The sequence below is a fragment of the Vigna radiata genome, chromosome 8, assembly GCF_000741045.1.
Source record: "Vigna radiata var. radiata cultivar VC1973A chromosome 8, Vradiata_ver6, whole genome shotgun sequence".
Taxonomy (NCBI): Eukaryota; Viridiplantae; Streptophyta; class Magnoliopsida; order Fabales; family Fabaceae; genus Vigna; species Vigna radiata.
The window spans coordinates 43273283-43287460 of record NC_028358.1 but is presented as its reverse complement, the minus strand read 5'-3'; the positions used below and the strand labels follow the sequence as shown (position 1 = coordinate 43287460).

At 29.1% G+C, this 14178-nt stretch overlaps 1 protein-coding gene across 18 annotated transcripts; it reads right to left on the bottom strand.

The window, feature by feature from the left end:
- Positions 1-3508: 3508 nt before the first annotated feature.
- LOC106772295 (probable protein phosphatase 2C 15) lies at positions 3509-8360 on the bottom strand. 18 transcript variants are annotated; one of them, XM_014658601.2, is made up of 11 exons: positions 8228-8360; positions 7515-7581; positions 7217-7330; positions 6714-7085; positions 6366-6537; positions 6066-6219; positions 5918-5981; positions 5653-5760; positions 5414-5539; positions 5049-5284; positions 3509-4157 (listed from the first exon to the last, which is right to left on the bottom strand). In XM_014658601.2, the coding sequence occupies exons 4-11, from the start codon at positions 6921-6923 to the stop codon at positions 3932-3934; spliced, it is 1296 nt and encodes a 431-aa protein (XP_014514087.1). In that variant the 5' UTR covers positions 6924-7085; positions 7217-7330; positions 7515-7581; positions 8228-8360; the 3' UTR covers positions 3509-3931. The 18 variants fall into 18 exon arrangements, with proteins under 18 accessions (XP_014514087.1, XP_014514098.1, XP_014514086.1 ...); XM_014658612.2 differs by lacking the exon at positions 8228-8360 and adding an exon at positions 7802-8199 and having other exon boundaries at positions 6366-6493; XM_014658600.2 differs by lacking the exon at positions 8228-8360 and adding an exon at positions 7802-8197.
- Between the last annotated feature and the right edge of the window lie 5818 nt (positions 8361-14178).

Genomic DNA, 14178 nt, shown 5'->3' with positions numbered 1-14178 from the left:
ATAATGCGTCAGTTGACTTGGAGAATGACCTTGGAAGACAAGTCTGAGAAATAAGTATGCAAAAATTATCACAGTAGGGTAGCCATAGTGGTACAGGCAATCGAAACGAGTGGTGGATGTCTCACGGCGATTACAATTAAGAAGAAATTATAATATATAAGTGAAAAACTTTATTATACAAATCATTTATGTGGGATTGAGTTCACTTATAAAATTATAGCCAGGTTAAAACTTATTTTAGAGGTATTTGAGTTAAATTTAAAAGAACCACACAGCATCGGGATATCTACCAAAGTTCATGTCAAAGTTAGTTTGATGAGATGAGCTATTAAATATATATTGAACTTGGCACGAAAGAGTTATGGAAAACAAAAGAAAATGATGAGGAGACCAAATGTTACGGGCTTGATGCTAAGAGTGTAAGAGGTGTAGATAATAATATTGATTTTAGTTAGTTGGCATAGGATAAGAATAAAAATATAGAGATTACAAACAGCAAATAAATAAATTTATATATATATATATATATATATATATATATATATATATAGGTTTTTATCAAAATCTTTTCTTAATTAATTAATTAATTAAAATTAAAGAAAAGAAGAAAATTAAAAATTAAACATTTATTTTCACACATTTATCTTTTGAAATAAATTTTTTTAATATTATTATTATCTTGTAATTTTATTATTTTATATATTTTACCTATTTATATTATTATTTATTATTTAAAATGATTTATTAGTTTTATTATTATTATTATTTAAAATATATTCATTATTAATAATATTATTATTATATTATAATTATTTAAATAAGTTAAGGTTAAACTTATAAAAGTATAAACTTTCTTTGCATAGGTAATGTTGGAGAATCTATAAAAACACAATTTAAATTAATTTTCTTAAAGGTGAATGATCTGTCTTTAGGAATTTATGAAGTGCAAATCTCTCGACGTAATAAAAACTTATCAAAATATTCAAAGATAATACCAAAACTCTTTTAAATAATTAATATAAACCCAGGATAAAAAAGAGAGAGTAGAGAATCAAACACAGTATTGAAGTGATCCCTCCTCGTTTCTCTACATAGGTAGTGAGTGGAAGTGATCCTTCCCTCGTTTCTATCTTTTTTTCCTTTTCAATCCTATAGTCAACCGGATTTAAATAAAAACAAACACACAACATTGATATGTTTAAAAGAATTTATAAGCTAATTACTAACTTATAAATTTATTTGACTCAAAATCATTTGTATTACTTTTTTTATATTCCTGCTCCTCATACTTGAATCATCTTTGATTATCCTGAATTCTTTTTACCTATTATTATTTAATCAATTTAATAAAAAATTATTTATTACACTAATTTTAGTATTGGTTAGTTTACTTTTTTATTTTTTTAATATAGTTCAAAATAAATAACATTATAAATTGAATGAAATAACTTATTTCAGTATATAATTATATAATGATATGTAAGAATTACTTTGTTTAAATAAAGATGAATTTGTTCAAATAAAATAAAAAGAAGTATGTACGACATAAAAGACAAATAAAAGTATATAATAAGAATTTAATTATTTTAAAGAAATTTAAAATAATAATTACATAATATATTTTTATCTAGACAAACAAATTTCTTTTGTATAGTAAAACTTAAGTAATCATATATTTCTATATCTTTTAATATTTATCAACTATAGTTTATGAATAATTTATTAAATATTTTTAAAACAATAAACTTATCATTTCGGAATTTATAAGTTACAAATTCATCAACTAGTAAATAACTAATAAGTGACTAATTGCCAAAGTATACATTATCTACAATGTATTTGCTAATGACTATATACTGACTGCCAACTTAATTAACTAATTTATAATATAGTTTGGGCAACAAAATATTGTTTGATAAGATACTTAAAATAGCCAATTTTAGGAGAGGGTTTCGTCAAATATATCTCTAATATATACGTTTACATTTAAAGCATTAATAGATATTAGAAATAAATAATTAATGAGAAAAATTGAATTAAAGTGTTTAATTTATCATATGTCCAAATTTTCTTATATAAAGGATATTGATATTCAGAAACCAACATCATACATCTTTATTTAATATTAAAAAGGAAAAAATGAATGTATCACATAGTCATAAACCATGGTTATATCTAGGCTTGTCAAACTCGCCTGATTCATCCCACATGGAGGGTTAGAGAATATATTTGAAATATAACTTTTATTATTTTAAAATGCATAATTAAAAATATAAATTAATTTATATTTTATATTTTGAATTATACAATTTTAAATACATTTTTTATTTTACATTAAAAAATGTATAATTCAAAATATAAATTTTTATATTTTGAACTGTACATTTCATAATACAAATATTTATGAAATTAAAGTTTGAAATTAAGGAGGTGCACAAAGAAAGTAAGCTCGTGCGTGAAATGGATTTGTATATGATAACAAGAAAGTTATTATAAAATCGATTCGGGTGTGCTTATAGAAATTACCAGTTTTCCACCGCACAATACAGAAGAAAAAAAAAAGAAGCAAACAATGTTAACGCATACGCAGCCCGTTGCATGTTTTTTACTTGTGATTCAAAAAAGGGTGCATAAATTCTAGTTTAGTGAGAATTTGCTGTACGTTCGTTGATGAGACAATATTACATGAATGAAGCAGAACAGATGAACTGGAGGCATCCCAAATTCCCTACTTTTTTGTGAATGAAGTTTCTAAACAACAGGATTCTCTATTGACGCAGTATAAGTGTTCTTGATCTTAGACAGATTGAAGTTACGCTGTCTTGTCATGCATGAACCCTTCTAAAATGTGTATTTGATTCAGAAGTTGACTTGGAGAAAAATGAGGTAGATGACAAACATGTTTTCGGTTATGGGATCATCTTTATTACTCCAACAATGAAGAATGTGACCCACAACGTTTTCCGTTCAATTTGTTGAAGCAACGTGCTTCATTTCTAATCTCTGAAGCAAATATACAACAATGGTGCGCTTTCGTAACTTCTTTTCAGAAAACTCTCATCACGTACTTCTTTTTTTCCTTCCATAGACCTCTTTTCTGGTGAGTACCAAAGCATCCGCCATGTGCAATAACTTCTTAACAAAAACGATTAAACTTTTATTCAGGTTTATTCTCTTCCGCTGTCACTTTTTAACATTTTTATCTTCGACCATTTTTTGGTAGTTTTTTAATTCTTTTCTGACTTGGTTTTCAAAAAGTATACCTAAACCAGTACCGAAATAATGCTACCGAAACATAGTGGGCCAAAAAGATACTGTGCTCATTGGTCCACAAGCATTTTGAATGAACTAATTCTAGCCTGGAAATGGTTTTTCTGGATACATTATGACTTTGTTATTTGTCTTCGACCATGGAAGCTGTTCGTACGAACTTTAAATTGAAGTGATCGTGTGTTTTGTGCCAGATGCTGTAAAAAAGTATTATTTCCGCCACTAAATAAAAAATTGCTGACGTGAATTTGGATGGATTAATTTTTGAAAGCGTTTCAATCCCCAAGGGTTGGAAAGGTGATGGAAATTTGTACAAAGCACGCAATGCTTTCATAGAAGACGAAGATGACAACCACTTTTGTGGGTACATTAACTACTATACAAAAGAATTTACCAGGCACCGATTTTAACCTTCCAAATCTAACGATGAATCAGAGGTGAAGAATCTTCAGCCGCCCAAAAACCCTTCCAGGCACTCTCCCAGCCATGGTTTACTACTAAAATGCAATACCCATTTTAGATGAATTTGCGGATATTACATATAATACATCTGTCGCTACTTCAAGTGAGATTCAATCAATTAATTTGCTATAAAAATCGTTAATACAAAAAATGTGAAAGGTAGCATAAAGAATTCTAGAATAAGACCCCAATTTTGAGCCTATGAGACCTTAACTCCACTTGGACGTTTTCCTTCCATGGCATCCTTCTTATCACGGCAATCAGAACAAAGAAAGGGACCTTGCCAGGGTTTGGAGCTGGTGGAGAAAATTGAACCGGCGTGGACAGAAATGCCCTCACTTGGAGCAAGATCAACTTGACAAACAGCACAAACAAAAATACCAGATGTTGATTGCCCCGTGTTTAAGTTGTCATCATTTCCTAATCTGCAAGCAGGGCATACTAACTTATTTCAAAGTATTTCAAAGAATAAGATAGAATTTGTGATTCAGCATTTCTAATAACTCAATAAGCAAATCAGAAAAATACTTCCACCAAGAACAAACTCATAGCTAAAGAACACATTGAAATTGGGTCACGTAGATCCCAAGTGGATATCGTACCAATTAAGAGAGAACTATAATGTACACATTTAGCGGCACATCGTAAACTGATTAAACTATATAATGTACTGTAAAACTGAAAATAAAGATAAAATTTTAGTTCGTTTGATCGGGAAGGGTGCTGATATAAATATTTATGAGGGAAATACTGTTTCTAATAGTAACACACCGTGTCAAAAACAGAATTTGAATATGACAGATATAAATATTTATGAAGAAAATACTGCTTTAAATAGTAACATACAGTGTGTCAACAGAATTTGAACACCTTCCCATCATAAGTTCTTATCTTCAAAATCATGTCCAACTAACTGTAACCCTATATCAAAACCTACTCGAATTGAAACAGAGTCTATAGCCATGGGTGATATTCATAAATGGCAATGCATGACATTAAAGATCCTTAATGTTTGCGCTTTTTGATGGGAAGCAAACTCAATGCGCGCAGAGACAAGTCCATTAATGTTAGATGAAGAAAAATCCAAGTTGATCTGAACAAGATCAATTAAATAAACAAATGGCTGTCAGAAAAATCCTTAATGCCTTAGCACGTATCTCACAAACTGTCCCAGCATATCACTTACCAGTCAGTAATACTCCCCTACTTTTAATGACATAATAAATATGGAAAACAAAAAAGCAAGTAACCTTCATGAAATTTTCTCATTTTCGTCAATTGAATAATTTTTCCTACGAAAGAGAACGATGGATTACCTTTCAGCAAGCATTGCCGATCCTTCTTCAAACAGTTCCTCCACTATATTTATAGCTGAAAGCTTTTTTGATAGCTTACTTGCAGAGTCACGGGATCTCTTCCTGAAGGAAAGAAGATCTCTCAGCTTGTTCCGCTTTTGGGGGGGAGGTGTTGGTGGCAATTCATTATCAGGTGGGATTATGTCAACTACTATGCAAGTTGTATCATCCTTTAATCCTCTCGTTCGTAGTGCTTCCTGAATAACAGTTGAAATGTATATATAAGTGAGAAGAAATGCCAACTCTGTAACACTATGCTAATGTCAATCACAAGCCAGAAGACATGCTGATTTGGTTAAACTACGGATAGCAGTAGTGCATATTACCTTGACAACCTGCATAGCTGCAAGTTCCGCAGGCAAACCTCGACAAGATTTTGCAGCCATTTCTGAGGATAGAGCATCCCATATGCCATCAGAGGCGATTATAAGCCTCCCACCAGCCTTTGATAGCTATAATCCATCACAAAGAGTAAGCTTTTATCCTGAACAAAGACCTCACTGGCTGCATAGGCATTGTAATATCTGACATAAAGAAAATGAAATTATCTAGAAACAAATCATACCTTCACTTGTTTGACATATGGTATGGGAACAATGAACTCTCCAACATCCATGTCTCCAATTGACCTAGAAAGGCATAGACCCCCTGGCCAGCATCGAAGAGGACCAATCTGTAATGGTTCAGAACTATACTTCAAAACAAGGATAAGCAAAATTCAAAACTCCCTAAATTAGATGCTGAAAAAGGGGCATGGGACATATGGAGGATTTCTCCTTTCTTCCATTTAGGATGAAAAAATAAATATAACAACAACTAAATATGCTCACCTCTGCACCACCAACTATGCTAAGTCTCCCAACTTCACCTCCACTAGCAGTTACACGTTCCCTCCTGTGCATACAGAGTAACTTGTAACAAAAAGCATTAAAAAAATAATAAACCAAACTAATTAGGCCTTAAGGGATAAGAACATACTCTTCAATATTCTCTTCAAGTCTGTGATCAACAGTTAAGGAGGAAATAGCACCACCCTGGGCATCTAGTACACAACGGGAATCTCCAACAGATGCAACAGTAACAGTCCACCTATCCACTATTACAAACGTGGCTGTGGTTCCAGAAGTTTCTCCTAGACAAAACCAAATGAGGGCTCAGATAATCAGTAAAAAGGAGAACTACATTCCCGATTCCCTTGTTCCATATTTCAACACTCCCAATATGAATGAATAACTATACTACCACCAAAAGTGCAAGAATAAAAGCTAAAGTCCACACCTCGGCTCTGAAACTCCTTGTCGGTCTTAACGAAACCCGCAACCAATGCCCTTGGTAAAGCATGCAACCACTCATCTCGCCCAAGTCCACGAGGAAGAGCACTCAACACGTGATTTAACAAATTCTCCCTAGTAAAAATAGCAGCAGCATTTCCATTATGCCCATCAAAGATCTGTGAACCAGAAGAAATGAGTGACCATCTCATAGGATGATGTGCTTCCGTCCAAAAGGACACTCATTTTAGTCCGAAAGGACTGTTGCCACAGCCCAAGACTAAAAAGTAAAGCTAAAATTCAATTAGAACAAGCAGAGCAAAATGTAATCAGAAGCAGAAAAGTTGAAAAATACCGCAAATACAGAAAAGGATGATGAAGGGTTCCCGGGCACTCGCTGACAATCTGTCTTGATAAGAAAGTAATCCTCCCCTTTCTTGGACTGAGCTGCATGTCCAAACCTCACAGTAGGCTTCTCCATCTTCTCACTCTTCATCTCCCTCTTGAGCAATGCGGCAAGAGGCACAAGATCATGATGACGCCGCCTCCCTTCACCAGAGGCCATATCTTGCCCCACCAAAGAACCTTCGGCTTCCCCTTTTTCTCTCGACCAATTACTCGAAATCAAAAGGCCCTCACTCTCGCAAGCATATTAGACCTCCAAGCATAAAACACCCCCCCTACGAGTAAACACTTCTTGGCAATATAAACTTTATCCCAGCCTGATCTACATTCATCACAAAGATCAACAATTACCTACTCATCCCCAAAAACAACCAAATAAAGCATGTAAATCCAAAGTGCAAAAGCAACTTTTCACGATGCATCATGCAAGTATGACCCAGTTTTGACATCTACCAAGGTTTTAAAGTACGATTACGGGAAATTGCAGACAAAAGCAACCACAGTAGCAATCACAATCGCAGGAAACCGCAACCACAATTGTTGTGGCGGACTCCAAAAAGTCTCGACCTGCAGTTGAAATCGCAGGCTGTTTATTAAATCTTGACCTGTACTGAGCTTTATGAACCACGAGCTTGAATTACTTTTTTTTTCAAAAAAATAAAACAGGGAAAACTTGTTGCTGGGTTCGAAGTACCCAAAACATAGAACAATTTCCAACCTTAAAAAATAGACGACAAAGTAGCTGAATTACCAGGGTGAATGTCTGGATGTCCACCACGCGCAAAACCAGATCAGATAAGACTGCTACACCAAGCAAACTAGAAGAGAAGAAAGAAATATTTCAATACGTATACGAAACGCGTATTGGTGACTAGGTATGAACTGTTAAACCCAATAATGCAAACCCATATATGATCTTCCATTAAACAAATAGAAGCACCCAATTCTTAGAGAGAGAGAGAGAGAGAGAGAGAGAGAGAGAGAGAGAGAGAGTTATTCACTCTAAAGAAATAAGAAACAAAAAAAAGCATAAAAAACCTTGCGACCAACCCAAACTAAGTCAGCTCGGAGAACAATTTTCCACCACCAAGAAATGAAACAAAGATTTCAACTTTTATACGTAGATTCCACCCCAGAACCAAAAAGAATAACAATAAAGCAGATGCTGCTGGCGTGGTTGCACGGGATCAAGCTATTTTTCATGGAAAGAAGAAAGTGGCTTTACTGACTTATAAAGCCTTGCTTGCAAACACCCACATTCTGTTTCATAAATGTCGGTATCTATAAACTTTCTTTCTCTCTTTCCTTCCCTCAGAGGGAAAAAAATGTACACACAAAAAAAAATTAACCCCTTTTTTTCTTTCTACTTTCGAAGAAAAAACGAGTAAAATACGGTGAGGAAGTAGTGACAACTGGAAAAACATGTTGTAGCAGGCAAGTGTGAAATTGAGATGGACATACAACCTAAGCAGGAGACCAATTTCCGTCACAAACGAAGGGAAAGAGTGAATGAGTCTGATTATCTATCTCGTTGGATTATGACAAGAACAACTAGAAGATAAGGGAAATTAAATTAAGAAAAGAAACAAAGAAGCAGCCTTGGTGAAAGTATACAGATAAAAAAAAAAAAAAAAAACTGGAGAGAAGATGGTGGGGACCACCCAAAATTGTTTGCATAAAAAAAAAAAAAAAAACTGGTTGGGAGGTGAAATAAATAAAGAAATGTGAGTATGGGAATTGGTGAATGGAAAGGGACACGTGTTGTAAGGGTTTGCATTTGTTTCTGGGATGGCAATGATGTCGACAACGATGCCTTGTTGTTTGTTTGGTTGAGAGAGAAAGTGCGCTGCAGCTTTGCATTGCTTTGCCTTGCACACACCTCACACTGGACCACATTTTCTCTTCTTTCTCATCTCTACCCTCTTCTTCACTCAATTCAATACTCCTTTTTTTTAATTTAATTAATAGATGCCCAGTTAAAATTAGGCTTAATAATCAATTTATTTTTGAGGAATTTTAATTTAGTCTCTAGTTTTAAAAATGTTTGAAATGAGTTTTTATTTTCAAAATTTTAAGTCAAATTAGTTTCTTTTGTTAAACAGAATCAAATGGTCTTAAAGGTTTAATGATTTAGCATAAGAGATATTATTTTATAGATATATCTATAAAGTTGTTTGTTTCTTTTTAATGGAATGAACTAATTTGACTTACAATTTTAAAAGTAAATCACTTTTAAAACGATAGAACAAAATTGACTATTAAACTTTAAAATTATTATAAATAACTTTTTATCTGACTTTTAGTTAACTATATAGATTGTTCCTTTATATTGAGACTACTATATAATGTATTACAGACGATTTTATTAAATAAAATTATTATAATAATAAATAGGAAATTAATTTTCAAAATATGTAATATATACAAATATTTATTACTCGAACATGCTGGATCCAAGTACATCCACATGCTCGTAATTATTATTTTATATCTATTATCAAGATACTTTTTAAGTTTTTAAACTATTTTAATTAAATATTTATATGTAATTTTCTAACTAGAGTTGGTAATTTAATATATAATATGTTTAATTTTAATAAATTAATCAAGCGATTAAGGCAATGCATGTTATATTTAAATTAAGGGGTGAGAAATAGTGATTTTAGGTGTTGCATCTAGAAAGCACGGTTGGATTTTAAAGTTGCACTGAGATATGTATTTTTCAGATTAAAAAAATGGGACATGAACTTAATAAGTGAGAGGGTGTTGATGGTATTTTGCAAAGTTCTCTTTTCTTTGCCTTCTCAAATATAGAAATATATCTCCATAATACAAACATGTTTTTAATACTAATATTTTTTCAGATGACTTTATCTATTTAATATATAGTATTACTTGTCTTTTAAATATATAGATATTAATATTGATAATTGTTCAAGTTTATCTCATGGTATTAATATGTTTTAATTTTTTTAATTTTTTGTATGATTATAGTTCTGATTTGATTAAATAAATGTTGAAGTATTTATCTATAAACACAAATAATAATAATAACAAGGAAAAAGGAAAAATATTAGGGCTCTTGCAAAAGATTATCATCTCTCTTCGCTTAAACATTAAATATAATAAATTTTAGTGAGCTCATGTTTTTCTCAAATGAAGACTAATAGTGCTTTGTCAATTTATAGAGAAGATATAAATACGATACATTAATTTAATATATATGAATATACTTAACGAAAATTAGGTATAAGTATTTTTTTTCAAATACAATTATATATAAGAACATGTATCTATATCTAAATTCTACACATTGTTATAAACCAAATTTCTAGTTTTCAATTAACAAATTATCACAACATTTTGGATTATTTGTTTTAAAATATTCATACGTACCAAATGTGTAATCTTACGTTCTTAAAAATTACTATTTATCAAGACATCAATAATAAAGATTGTTTCATTGGTTCATCCGCAAAGAAACTTTATACTTATTAATATTCAAGAAATTAAATTCAGTATACTTTGAATGGGTTGAATATATACTTAATATAGTCCAGTCCGATCCCTACTTTGGAAATGTTTATGTATTATTTTAGGCCTTTATTACAAATTTCCAAAGTTAATTTGTAATTATATTCTTATTCTCGATTTAGCAGCACATGATTCTTATATGAACTTTTAATAAATAAAAAACTATATCCCTGCTGGAAGCACATTCTTGTTAAGTCTACTTGTACATGCAAATCCTTTTTATCAACTTGTTTTTCTTCCATCATAATAAACTTCTAGTGTATATTACACTTCTTCAATAATCTTTTATCACTGAATTTAATATTATTTTTAACATTACATGCTTTTTGGAGCTGATAAAAAAAAATCAGATATTACTTTGGAGAAAATGTTAGGGGTTCAAAATATTTTAAATAAGACAACAACCAGGTTATATGAAATACTAGATAGGTTAACAACTAATATTCATTAACATTAAATAATTCAATATATATAAAAATTGAATATAATACTGTAGTAAATACTTCCCGAAGTAAGTAATAATCTACAAATTATAAAAAAAATTCAACAACATAAAATTAATATTTTATTATAAAATGTTAATACTCATATAGAATGAGCAATAAGTTGAGCTTATTGATAAGTCTCTCATTTAGTATTTAATACTAAATTCTTAATTACTTTTCTATTTTAAAAAGAGTATTTTAATTAAGATTTGTTATGATTAAGTTTATTGAGTATAGATAAAAAAACATTATTAAAAATAAATTTAGTTGTATAAATGTTTTTTTAATATTTTGAGATGTGTTAATGTAATTGTAATTAAGTTGAGTTTATGATAATGTTGAAATAAATTGATTCAAATTTCATTACGCTTTAAAGATAAATCTAAAAATAACAAATAATCAAAACCACAAGTAATGAAGTCAAGTTTTACACCAAGAAAACAAGAAAGATATGAAAAAACATAAAATTTTAGCTAAGTTAATAAGAAAAAACGTGACAACAAATATTGGACATTACGATTTTTTTTTTACATTTTCTACAAAAAGAATTTTTTTTAATTGATAAATATTTATGATAAAAAATAATTGAAAAAAATATATCTTTAAATATTTTATGTGACATTTTTAAACAATTAACTTATTTAACCATATCAATAAATATTAAATTATAATATTTGTCAAATTTATTTGAATATAGTAAAAAACTTCTCAAATATTTTTATATCTTTTTAACAATCAAATATATCTTTAAAGATATTAGATTATTTACAAGATAATTGAAAGGTATTACATTATAAGAAAAAAAGATAATAACAAAAAAAGTGAAACCCAACTTAATCCAATTTTTATATAAAGATGTGTTCATTTTGGGGGAATGCATGGTTGATAAAGAAGGAAACGGAAGAAAAAAGATGGATTCATTTTGTTCACTTTGTTTAATTTTCATGAATTTGTTGGTAAAGATTTGAGGTATAAAGATTAAAAGCAATCATTGCTAAGATAAGAGGATTTGAGGGATGGAAAAGAAAATTACATAATAGTCATTGTTATTAATGATTAATAAAATAATAATAATAAATAATAATAATAATAATAATAATAATAATAATAATCCTAAAAAATATATTATTTTAATTATTTTATTTAAAAAAAATAATTTTGATTTTTTTCCTCTTTAGAATATTTTTTGTCAATAAATATATTATTAAAAAATATCATTTATATTAATTTTATCTTATTTTGGTAATTTTATTTTCTATCAATTTAAACATTATTTTATTTGTCATATTCATCAAATTCCATCCTAATTTTCACAAATTTTATTTCTAAATTCACTCTTACTCACTTTCAAATTTCTTAAAGAAAATAATACTCAATTTAATCTGAAATTCATTTACTCTTTCTCTCTCAAATTCATCTCTATAAATGAACACATTTTAAGGAAATACGTTAAAGGAACTTAATAACTCTTTGAAAAGACTTCATTGGTCAACTATAAATTTTCTATTTTAGTAGTTACTATTTTAGTAATATTAATATTGTTACAGTTTAATAATATTAATTGATCAGATCCACAACGTTATCATTTATTAAAGACGTTATGATTTATTAAAGAAAAATGATTTGGTTGTAGAGTTAACAAGCAACATTTGAGAAAATGGGATTTAGCGAGAATGGAGTATCCGAAGCATAGTTGAATTGTATAGCAGCTTTCCAAACTGATTGACCTGCATTAAGAAGACAAACATCACCTGAAACTTGTAAAAGTGAAGGCTCAATTGCTTCAACAGTTTGAAACCCTTTGCAATCTAATTGCACATTTGTTTGAGGACATGCACACCAATTTATGATAGACACAATCCATTGTGGTTTTCCATTCACTGTTCGTCCTGTTCCAAATTGGTTTACATGGATATCACTCAAAGAGCACTGGCTATAACCTAAAATCATCATACATAACACAACTTATCAACATTTATCTATAAAATAAACTTATATCTCTTTCATTAACATTAAAAAAAAAAAATCTCACCTTGACAAACAAGACCAAACAAAAGAGCCACCATAAAAATCTTCATAGTTTCTAATAATACAAATGCAAGATCACTTCTTCAAATTATAAATCAAATTCCTCCTCATTAACTAATTTTGTGTCCTTATATACTACTAATTCTAAATTAAAAATAGTAATTAATTTAGTTATTATTTTTAAATTTGTTAACAATTATATTATTTTTCTAAAATAATCTTTAAAATCATCACTAATCATAAAATATAAATTAACATGAATTATTACTATTTATAGCATAAGAACAATATATTTGTTATATAAATATAGAATGATTGTATATATATTGGTATGAGTATCGTCAGTATTGATTCAAATAACTGAATTAAATTTTTCATTTTTGATTTAATTGTTACACTAATTCCTCGTATGTATCATAAATATATCCTAATATTATACACATAAATATTTTAAAGTAGTGGTATATATTCCAGCAATAATGTGTGTGACATAATCACACACCACTATATAACTAACATGTGGATTACATAATCCGATAAATGAAAGATGTATTTTAAGAATTAGTTCTTCAATCTCTACAAAATCAATTTTGCATCTTTTAATCAATTTTGTATCTCATATGTAAAAAATTAATATATATTTTACTAATAACAATACAAAATATCTTTGAAATCATTAAGAAATAATGTTCTTTTCGTTTCAAAATAATAATTTTTTAAATAACTTATATTTATTAAAAAATGTAATTATTTTATAGAATTAAAATGACGTTTGTAATGTGTTTCTCGTCATAAGCTTATTAATATATATTAAAACGTTAAATTTTATAAAACTGTTATATTATATAAAGGCATTTCAATTTATAAATATAATAGTTAATTTTTTTTATAAATATGTATTTAGATAAAAACAACTGCAATTTTGAAATTGGTGAAATGATAATATAACAAAAACAAAAATAATACTGCATGGCCTATTTGAACAACAAACAAGTGACTAAAATCTAAGCCAACTGTGAAAACATAAAATACATGTTCAGTGATAAGTGTTAACGTGTATAAAAAGATTAGAACTTAATTAATTTGATAATAATTCGAGAGGGTAAAAATACATCTAAGGTTGGATAAATGCCTTTCAAAGATGAGATTGGCTGAAGAAGCAAAAAAAGGTTGTTTGGTAATAAAATATTGAGAAGATTAAAAGTCGACTGGCCTACTGAAATAACAAATATTTATTATTTAGAGGCCAAATTGTCTTGTTAAAATAAATGGAGCTTTGTTGAATGAAACTATCCATGCATGAAGCCTAAAACCTAACTGTATTAAGAGATTACTACCTATATATAACATACTAATTTACAATTTGAG

Coding starts and splice junctions, on each gene's coding strand:
- LOC106772295 (XM_014658601.2), bottom strand. CDS start 6,923: ATGGCCTCTGGTGAAGGGAGGCGGCGTCATCATGATCTTGTGCCTCTT. Junction 6,220..6,365: donor CAAGGAGTTTCAGAGCCGAG/GTGTGGACTTTA, acceptor GGTTTTGTCTAG/GAGAAACTTCTGGAACCACA. Junction 5,761..5,917: donor GCATAGTTGGTGGTGCAGAG/GTGAGCATATTT, acceptor GAACCATTACAG/ATTGGTCCTCTTCGATGCTG.